This window comes from Cheilinus undulatus, linkage group 23 (assembly GCF_018320785.1).
Source record: "Cheilinus undulatus linkage group 23, ASM1832078v1, whole genome shotgun sequence".
NCBI lineage: Eukaryota > Metazoa > Chordata > Actinopteri > Labriformes > Labridae > Cheilinus > Cheilinus undulatus.
Window position 1 is genome coordinate 28,392,822 of NC_054887.1, and position 10,845 is coordinate 28,403,666.

The window sequence follows — 10,845 nt, forward strand, 5'->3', positions numbered from 1 at the left end:
ATTATGCAAGTCCTATTCAACTTTGAACATGGGCAAAAAGGTTACCTGACCAAAGAGGAAAAGAGTCTAATTGTCACAAATCTGAGGAAGGGGGAATCTACAAATGATAGCCAAGAAATCACAGCGTAACCACCAAACCGTGAAGTGATATGTCCAAAATACTGTAGTCAGAAAAGCCCAGAGAACAAAAAGCTTGTCCAACATCATCAAGCTGAGAGCTGTCAGTAGGGACTGAAATTCACTTTTAAACAGGGGGAGATTTTTTCAGAGACATAAACATGTAGTGAAGAGTTTTTTCATCTGTTTATGAAAAAAATCTACAGAAGAGGATTAGGGCCAAAGGTGAAGGAAAAATAACACGGGGCACTTTGAGATTAATGATTATTTTTTGAATGCTATAATCGGCAGATTGAATCGGCCAGCCAATGTATTGGTCAGGGCCTAGTTATGTAATGTTACGTTAACGTTACATTTCACTATGTCTATGTTATGTTGTTATGTTACGTTGCGTTGCGTTGCATTACGTTGCGTTGCATTGCGTTGCATTGCGTTGCGTTGCGTTGCATTACGTTACGTTGCGTTGCGTTACGTTACGTTACGTTGCGTTACGTTACGTTGCGTTACGTTACGTTGCGTTATGTTACGTTGCGTTACGTTACGTTACGTTGCGTTGCATTGCGTTGCGTTGCGTTACGTTACGTTGCGTTGCGTTGCGTTGCGTTGTGTTACGTTACGTTGTGTTACGTTACGTTGTGTTACGTTACGTTGTGTTACGTTACGTTGTGTTACGTTACGTTGTGTTACGTTACGTTGTGTTACGTTACGTTGCGTTACCTTACGTTGTGTTACGTTACGTTATGTTGTGTTACAGTATGTTGTGTTATGGTATGTTATGTTATGCTAGGATGGTGTTAAAGTGAATTTTGAGGGGTACTCCACTTTCCTCAAGACAAACTTCTATCCATGGTGGAAAAGGAAATCAGCTAAGGTGAAGAGCTAGTGTTAATGCATGACAATGCACCATTAGCTACATGCCTCATGTTATTCCCAAGACTGGTTGGCGATGGCATCTAAGGGCTTTACAGATGATCACCTCATGAACTGGCCTGCCTGCTCACTTGATCTCAACCTGATTGAGAACTTGTGGTCAATTATAAAGAATATGATTTACAGTGACAGCATGCAATACAGCTCAAGAGACCAGCTTTTGAAAGCCACACAGTGTCAGCAGAGAAGTCATCAGAAGCCTAACTAAATCAACTGACCAGCGACTTCTGACCCTCTTTAAAAGGAAATGAGGTTATATTGGACATTAGAGAAGTACCTTATATTTGAATGACTTTAAAAACAAGTTGTATTTTTTTATACAATGTATTATTTATATACAAAAATATTATTTTTTTCAATCAATAAAACATTTAAAGGTGCCCAGTTTTAATTTTTCATAATTATATGCTGTTATTACCGATTTGAATAATAATTTGGCATACTCATTTCAACAGATGCTACTAAAATACAGCCTACAATATAGGATAAGCACGATATCTACCAAACATTTGAAGAAATATATTTACTATCTGACTTCTTAATACATTTTGAAATGAGTGTTAACACATTTATGGCTGACTGCTTAGTTCAGCCCTACACATGGGTCTGTCTGTTGCTGACTGACTGACTGACTGACTCACGATCCTTTCAGAGCCGCACATACAGAGTTACGCTATGGCCAAGGTTTGGTTGTACTGAAAGCCGTTGGTCATGGCTGCCTCCACTGCACTAAATACCTGGGATATAGCTTTAGCACTGCACCCGCTTTACTGGACCACGTTTCTGTATGAAATAAAGAATAAAAACAACCCTAAAAGCTTTTCCTGTTGGGAAAGATGTTTCCATACTTCTGCTGACCTGCTTCGGCATGAGTATGTGATAGTTACGGGGGAAAGGGTTGCTTGTTGTGTGAATGCTTACATAAAATGGCTGCTAGTGGAGTGATTAGTTTGGAATTAGCCACAGTGGCACTTTTGTCAGAACCAGACAACATTTCTCTATAAACACAAGTGTAGAGGGCAACACTGAAAGAATTCCATGACAAAAAAGGTGTTTTCTGTCTTCTGCCGCTCTGCGTTGGCATGGGTTACTGTTCATTACGTTGGGGTTTTCCAGTGTATCCAGGTGCTGCTGCCATAGTAGCCATTAGCTTGGATGTAGCTGTAGGAAAGCAGCAGTTTAATCGGAACTGGACCACATTTCTTTTTAATCATCATTAACAATCTAAGGCAGCTGTACCCTGCAAAAGCGTAGCGCATTTGAACATCATTCGTCGCCCTGATCCGCCCGTCATTAATGTGACAGACAGAACGTTCCTCCAATCATCTTCTGAAGATTTTCTGGGAAAAATCCTGCCCTTCCCAAATTCGTTCTATGGGAGCTTTCCCAGATGATTGTGAAACAGATTCATGCAATGGATATATATATATTACACCCCCAAAACTAATGATTTAGCCAGAACACACAGTCAAGTCAGGCATTTCAACACTCGTCAGATAGTTGTGGTCAGCCATATACTGGGTTTTAACCTAGTCTTGTTTTTAAATATTTACTTGCATAATAATTTGGCACACAGTGTATGGCCCAGTTCAATATAAAGCCTGCAGAAAAGTAAACTCACTGGAGGTGTGCCTTCTGGGGCTGGAAAATCTGCATGAAGCCCTCATGCATTTTCTGATTTAGCAGTGAGACGGCTCTTAACAAACACCTGCAAACACCTGGAACCAGCATCAAAGTCTGTAAGTCCATGAGTGTTGAGATTGGTGTCTGTGTTTGCATGGTTGCTTTTTTATCTCTGTTGTTAACCACACACCTTTATCTGATTCCTGAAGCTACCTGCCTGTCTCATGTGAGCCTGGAGCTTTGATTTTGAGTCGTTAACTGAGTCATTATTCTAAAGCTGCTAAGCCTGATTGCCTGTGGGTCAGTTACTCAAACATACCATGATGCAAATAAATCAATAAATGGAGCTACTTAGCAGCAGCTTGATCCGAAATGGAAATAGTGGTCATGGTTGTATAAAAATGGCAGTAAAATCATGCTGAGGCAAACCATACACGAATGTTGTGAACGGTGACTCAAATTTGAAACCAAACTTTTAGAGAATGAATGGAGAATGAAGTATGGAATAAAGCTTGAAGTAGAGTGAAGTAGCTCATCTTTAACTGAGTGATATGTATATTCATTTGGACGGAGAGGAGCTTTAAAATCAGAGGAGAAAGTTCAGGTCTGTTTATCATCCAGTATTCTGAAACTTTTGCCCTAAATAGATAAAAGCCTTAAGTCTATACTACCGTGTCAGCGTGTGCCTGTTATGCAGCATCAAAGCCGTTGCAGCTTTGATATAAACTTAAAACAAAAAGTAAGGCAATTTGTGTTTGGTACATTCTTTCTTTGTTGTAACAATGCTTCTTGGTAATAAATCTTATACCATTGGAAAGCCTCTTTATTACCCTTTTAAATGATGCCACATTTGTAAGGATCATGCATTTGTGGGATGAGCAGCAGAGCTGAGTATGTGGCCAAATCTTCTCTGCCAATGATGAACAGCTTATTTTGCTGTTGCTATTGACTCTTGTTTTGAGCTTCTGGTATCCCCAAGTGTGCATGTAAATACATAAACTGATGTAGCCTGTGAGAACTAAAGTATGTTACTGACTGTTTTAACTGCTTTACATGGTTTTGTATTTTTCTTCAGACTACCAGCCGACCATGTCTGGAACAATCTGTCCGATTCTCTCCGTTGTCCCAAACCGAGCTCTGGTTGATGAGACATTTAAGGTGGTGGTGGAGAATCTTCCCCCTACATCTCCAGTAACACTTCATTCCCTCCACCACTCTGAGGACAAGGACTTCTGGGAGGCTTATGGACACTACATCAGTGATCACAGAGGATTAGTCAATGGTGGGTTTTTGTTCTTTTCCTTAAATGTATTGATGCCCACAATCTACCATGTGTTGACACTCAGTCTTGATTTGTATATCCCCAACTCATTCATGGCCTATTCTTAAAGGTAGAGTAGGTGTCTGCTCATGACTGTCTGATAGATGCTTTCAAAGGAGAAGGGACTGATAACTGCAGGCTCTACCTCCCATAATACTTTTATGCTGAGCTCACTCTGGGCAAAATTGTACTGTGCCCAATCACATTTGACAGGCATAAAGTCCAGTTTCTTTGACTAACAGAAGTGCTCAGGCACAGTACACTATCTTTACCTTAGCACAGTTGTAAAAAGGGTGGGACAAGCACAGGTGTGCAACCTGGACATGATGAATAACTGACTTGCCACCTTGCATAATATAGAAATTCAGGAGTGTTAGAGACCCATATCTGACAGAAATGACTCAAAATAGCCACAAGGTCACAAGTAAACTCAAGCCCCAAGTGTGTAGTATTATGATTTGTAGACATGTAGAAGAGGTGACTCTGCACAGGCAGCAATATGAGTGCAGGCCAGTAGGAGTCTTGTAACTGGGGTCAGTCGTGCTTCCAAACATTACAGTGCAACTTGACCTAGTGTAGTGTGCCCTGAGAGACTGAAGATACCACGAGCAGCACATGCCCTGAATGTTTGACTGTGAAATCAAGCTTATTTTCTTGTTAGATGTTTTTTTACATGTTGACATTGTAATGCCTTCATAGTTTCAGAGGATATGAGCTTTGGGGGCACGTACTCAGGAAAAGAGCCTATGGGCTTGTTGTGGAGCATGCGTCCTGAGCCAGGCAGCCGCAAAGGTCTCAGGTAAAGCAAGTGCTGCCGACTCTGCCTTAAAGACATGTGAACATTTTCTTCTGTTTACTTCTTCCTTTCAGTCAGCTCAATAACCTAGCAAATTACGATACAGAGATGATGGGTTTCTCTAGCAATGAGTACTTATTTTTTCCTGGATCCGCTATAGTTTTCACAAAAAATACCCTGACAAAGGGTATCCCAGAGGGATTTGGACCACTTTGAAGGTCAGCAAAAGGACTGCGAGAATTTAGGGACATCAAGTCATGATATCCTGTAAAGACAGCCGAGCACTGACAACCCAGGTTGATTATTTAATGCCAGGGTCAAATCTATCATAAAAGACTCATCAAGTGAGGAGATTCTGCTTCAGAGCAAGGACAGGACGGACATGACACAGGCTAATAAATCTGTTTTTGTTAAAAGCAGACATGATTGGAAAGAATGACCAGAAACTCAGATCAAAGTTTTTCCTAAGGTGAAATGATCAAAATGTGAATGTTAAATCCTTCAACTTTTACTGCACTTATCAGGTTGAGAAAGATGAATGTCTCCACCCCCGTGCTAGTCCATATCTCGGTCTACAGCGGGCATGTAACCGAGGGCTTCAGGAAGCTGCCTCCTCTTGCCTCTGCACTTGCAGAGAGATGGTACATGGCTCCAGGAGTCAGGAGAATTGATGTCAGAGAGAAAAAAATGCGAGGGACACTCTTTATACCTCCAGGTATACCTCCATTCTCAATCCTATGTATATTTGCCTCTAAGGCTTTTGAAGAAAATGAACATATTAACTCTTCTTTCCTCAGGCCCCGGACCCTTCCCTGGGTTGTTGGATATATGGGGAGGCGGTGGAGGTCTTGTGGAGTATCGTGCGGCCTTGCTGGCATCCCGTGGTTATGCTACTTTAGCACTGGAGTATTTTGCCCCTGGAAAGCTGCAGTCAGCCAATGTTGAGTTGGACTATTTTGAGGTTTGTGCTGTTTCTTCAAATATGGTCTTCTAAATTTGATTATTTTGCAGTTCTTGTTTTCACAGCAAGTCATCTTGTACTAAAGCTTCAGGGTGCTTGAGTCAGCCTGAGCAACACCAAATGGAAATGTGTCTCATGCATTTCATTACAATGAATTTGAACTATTGTTAGTTTTTCTCTCTGCATGTTCTGTTTTGTTCTACACAGGCAGCATTTCATATTCTCGAGGACCATCCTCAAGTAATCTCAGACAAAGTTGGGATTTTTGGTCTCTCCCTTGGCGCAATTTTTGCCATTTATTTGATGGCTGAAAGCACTGTTATAAAGGCAAGTACAAAATATTAAGAATGCTGGCATCCCTTTCGTCTTTGGCCTTAAATATAGGGCTGCCATGTTACATGTTTCATGCACAGTCTTTTTGTTGTTGACCAGCAATGCAATATTAAGCTGAATTATATTACCAACAGAATGATGTCATATAAAGTCTTCTCTTTTTTCATCCTCATTCCTTTAACTTTAGAGTGTGTTTTAAGAAATGAAACTAGGTCTGAAATATTGAGTATCAGTACTGACATAAGATGTCAGCAAAAATCCAATATCATGCATCTCTGGTTTAGAACATGAAAACTTGCAGATACTGTATGATCACTGGAAAAGTGAATGATGCTGTACAAGACAGGTCTACATTCTGAGGATGTGTCATCGTGTTTTATTCCAGCCTCGCTGTTGTGTTTGTGTCAGCGGTCACCACTTTTACCCAGTTGGGGAGACTCTGGCAAAATTTTTTAAGCTACTTGGCAAGTAAGTATTCTGCTCCATAAGTTGTTTGCAGTCATGAGGTCTGATCATGTGCTAAAGTCAGATTAGGGGTAGGAAGTGAAGACCACCAGTCAGGAATTGATAGAAATGAATGAAGGTTAGCACATTACAGCTCTAGATGGACCCGCATGATGCAGTTATTATCAGAAATTGTTTGCATACATTGAGTACGATCCCTGCTCTTTACAAAAAAGTAATTTTCCTGATTTTCCTGACATAGAGGCAATCAGTGCCCCAAATGACTTACCTAGTAATAACTCCACCACCAAAAGTAAATCATGACAGGTTTTTGGACGTTGTAAGCAATTACAGTGTGTATGATGGCAGGCATTTTGAAAAAGGTGTGGATGACGGCGCCATGGTATGGAAATCTACAAGTCCACCAGCAGGTGAAGACTGCCTCTCAAAGAAAGTGGATGTAAGTGCATGAAGTAATAGTTATATACAGGAGGGTTGCATTACTCTTTGATAAAATACTAGTAAGTTTGTCATGGACCTTGGATATTAGGAGTATAATTCCTAGGATGATTCCCTATTTAGTGTGGAATTAATGGTGACTCAAAAGGTCCAGATAATTGACATGTTTTCACAGACAGAAGCAGGTTCTAATTTTTGTACGGCTGGAAATATTTCAAAGCCACATCGCTTTAACAGACCCTAAAGCAGCTGCAATACTGTTCTAGTTCTTCTGTGATATTCTTTTGTTTTACAAGCATTTATAATGACTCACTGGTCCTCTCTTTTATGACTGATGTGGTCAGGGAGGCTCTTATTGTATCTAACTGTTCTTACTGCTGTACACAGTAGGCCAAATCAACGACATTGTTTGAATTGTAACGTATATTTGTGTACCAAGGGGAACAGGACATGAGTCCTCAGGTTATAAAGAAAGACTTTTAGGGATTATAAAACATTACAGTCTCTGTCCTCTGCTATCCATCTGTGATCGACACTAACAGTATGTGTGCATTTTAATGAGACCCAACAGGGACTCAAAACGTTTTTGCTGACCGGTGAACTAAACAGGCTGCAGGAGTTCAGGCTGTAACAGGGAAGGAGCAGTGACACTGGCAGTGCCATCTTAAAACAGACAGTCCTTCACCTTCCTGCACACGCATGTGGAGTTATCAATGTATTGTTGGTGCAAAACCTCTGTGAAACAGTCAGGAAGTAACATTCTTTTTCCTTATGTCTCTTTGTCACTGCCAAGTGTCTGACTATCAGCTATCTCTCCCTCTGTCTGTTTGGATTGGCCTTAACCAGGTAGATCCACCAAATTATTGACCACATGACTGGAGGGAGATGTGACCAAGTACGAAGTGTTCCTTCTTATTTTTAGTCCTGTGTAACTTGTTAAAAGCTAAGCTTTGAGCTTGCTAGTTTAATAATTCAGAGAATTCAGTCATTCAGTAAAGAGATACAATCTTCTGAAGTTCTTTAAAGGAAACGTCACATAAAGACACCCATCACTGCCTCATTTACAACTAAAAACACTCCCTCCCTCTCTCTCCTCTCTACCTCGATTCCAAAATGTTTCTAAGTCATGCAAAACTGTCTTTTGAGTTTGCAGTTTAACAAAACATGTTTACTAGCCAGTGAATAGAACAGGCAGCAGAGGTACATGATGTTACAGTGGGTGGAACACACACACCTGATGCCACCTGAATAAAGACAAAATCCAGGACCTTAAAGCAGATGTTCGGGGAGCCATCGATGTATTCTTAGAGCACTGATTCCCAAAGTCTTGGTCCTGACCCACAGGTTGGTCACAGGAGATTTTTTTGTTTGGGTCGCTGAATGAGTTGTCTAAATTTCTTTCCTACAGTTGGCTCAACCAGCCACTAGATGGTGGGAGAGTTAAGGTCACATCCATAGATGCTTGACTAAGAGAAATAAAAAGCACTGCTCTACTAATGGTGTGTTAAATTCTTTTTGAGGTTGGGAAAATAAAGTGTCCCGTGCTCATGGTCAGTGGCATTGATGATCAGAACTGGCCCACTGTGGATTCTGTTGAAGATGTGAGTCTACCACCACACTGCCCACATGGACAGTCAGCATCATAAACTGGAAGCAAATCTGCCCAACCCACATCATACAGCAATACAAACATGTATGACACATTACTGCCATTGTTCATTCAGTTTATCCTACTCTGATTTATCCTTATCTCCTCAGATTAACCAAATGATGCAAGCTGCAGGGAACAATCACCTCCTGTTCACACTGAAATACCCCGGCACTGGACATCTGATTGAGCCACCTTTCTCGCCTCTCTTCAGAACTACTGTGTTTTTAAACCCTACAGAGAAATGTGAGTTCTGCTCTTACAGGATCACAGCACTACTCGGACACTGGTTATGACTTCTGATGATAACATGACTTATGTTGACATTTTACACACTGCAGTTTATATCCTATATTGACTATATTTAAGGCTATTATCTATTAATGTTGTGTAGTCTTCCCTGTGGGGTTTAGTATGGTCTTTATACTGTCTACGTACTGTAGTGAGATCAGTGGATGAATGCAAAAGGTTTGTCATTGGTCTAAATGGCTGACTGGGTGGAGGGACAGATTGATGTAAAAGGTTTGTCCTGTGGGTGGTGGGTGGATTGATACATCCATCCATCAAAACAAAGGCCAAACCTTTTACATCCATCCTTTAGGGCTGGGCAATTAATTGCAAATTAGATTAAATTGCAGTATGGCATGCCGCAATTGTCAAATCGCAGACTGTGCAATATTTCTTTAACCTTGAACGTGTCAAAATATCAGTTTGATACAATCTTTTTTCTTTTTTTATGTTTTATACCAGTGTTACTCAACCCTGCTCAACCAAAGAGCCAATTTGTTGAAAAATAGCCTACCTTTGCAAGAGCCACAATCTAAGAGGTGAAAAGTGGCAAAAACAGCTTGAAGTAGCAATAACAATAAGTTAAAGGTGGCAGAAATGGTCAAAAAGCAACAAAATGGGTGAAAAGGGGCAAAAATGGGGAGGAAAAGTGGAAAAAAGGTCAGAAAGTAGCAAAAATAGATGAGAAGTGACAAAAAAAGAGTTACACTTGGCATAAAATGGTATACAAGTGGCAAAACTGTGAAAAAAAATGAGTGAAAAGTGACTAAAATGGGCAAAAAGTAGTCAATATTGGCTAAAATGGGCAAAAACTAGGAAAAAAGTGGTATTTAATGACAAGAAGTAGCTTAAATAGGTGAAAATGCAGAGAAAAAGGGGTGAGAAGGGGCAATAATGGGATAAAAATAACAAAGCATGGGTAAAAAGTTGCAAAAAAGTGTCAAAATGGGCAAGAAAGTAGGGAAAAAGTGTTATTAAATTGCAAAATAGAGCCCTTATAGGCAAAAATGGGATAAGAATTGGAAAAAAATGGTATTCAATGGCAAAATGTAGCTTAAATGGGTGAAAAGTGAAGAAATGGGTGAAAAAGTGCAAAAAAGTTTTCCTTTTTTAAGGTTTTCTGGGGGAATAATACTTAAAATTAAGACATAAAAGAGCCACACATTGAGTATCACTGCTTTATACATTATTAAAACCTTCAAGTATCTTTTTTATTTCATTTTATCTTTTACAAAAATCTTACTTTACTCGCTCGTGCATTTATTTTTCTTCATCAAAATGAGAAGAAAATGAGAAATGATCATCCCCTTCAATAAAACAATTGATATCAAATTTGCTTTAGTAGCCAAAATCATGGAAAGATATTATTTTTCTAAATTTAGCCCTAGTTTAACTTATTTAATATTGTACTTGTTATAATATAGAATGATTTCTTGCCTATGTTTGTTAAACAATGGAAAAACTGAGGAACCTAAATAATTGCATTTCAAATTGCAATGGCAATATTGAAGGAAAAAATTGCAATGAGATTATTTTTGCAAATCATTCAGCCCTACCGTCCTTCAATCCATCCATCCACCCAGACAATTTACAAAACTTTTTCATCCATCCATCTCCCCATCCACTCCCGATAGATTACTATAAAACTGAAATATCATCTCTTTAATATCACATCTGTAACCAAAATGGAAATAAATCAAAATATCAAAGTGTCAAATTATCCAGCTGCTTATTTTCGTTGCAATACTTGATAGTTAGAGAATGTCTTTAAATTCAGTGATTTTTCAATTGTGTCTCACAGCACTGATTCTGTTGGAGGACAAACCAAACCACATGCAGATGCTCAGGAAGACTCCTGGAGGAAGATCTTGGCTTTTCTACACCATCATCTCAACTCCAGCCCACTTCAAAGATCCAAAATTTGA

At 39.7% G+C, this 10,845-nt stretch overlaps 1 protein-coding gene across 1 annotated transcript; it reads left to right on the forward strand.

Annotated features, from left to right (window-relative positions):
• Window positions 1-3,759: 3,759 nt before the first annotated feature.
• LOC121505812 (peroxisomal succinyl-coenzyme A thioesterase-like) lies at window positions 3,760-10,845 on the forward strand. The gene is made up of 10 exons (XM_041781363.1): window positions 3,760-3,952; window positions 4,691-4,790; window positions 5,312-5,502; window positions 5,585-5,748; window positions 5,956-6,075; window positions 6,467-6,549; window positions 6,895-6,985; window positions 8,505-8,585; window positions 8,743-8,882; window positions 10,722-10,845. Exons 1-10 carry the CDS (start codon window positions 3,760-3,762, stop codon window positions 10,843-10,845), a joined length of 1,287 nt encoding a protein of 428 aa, XP_041637297.1.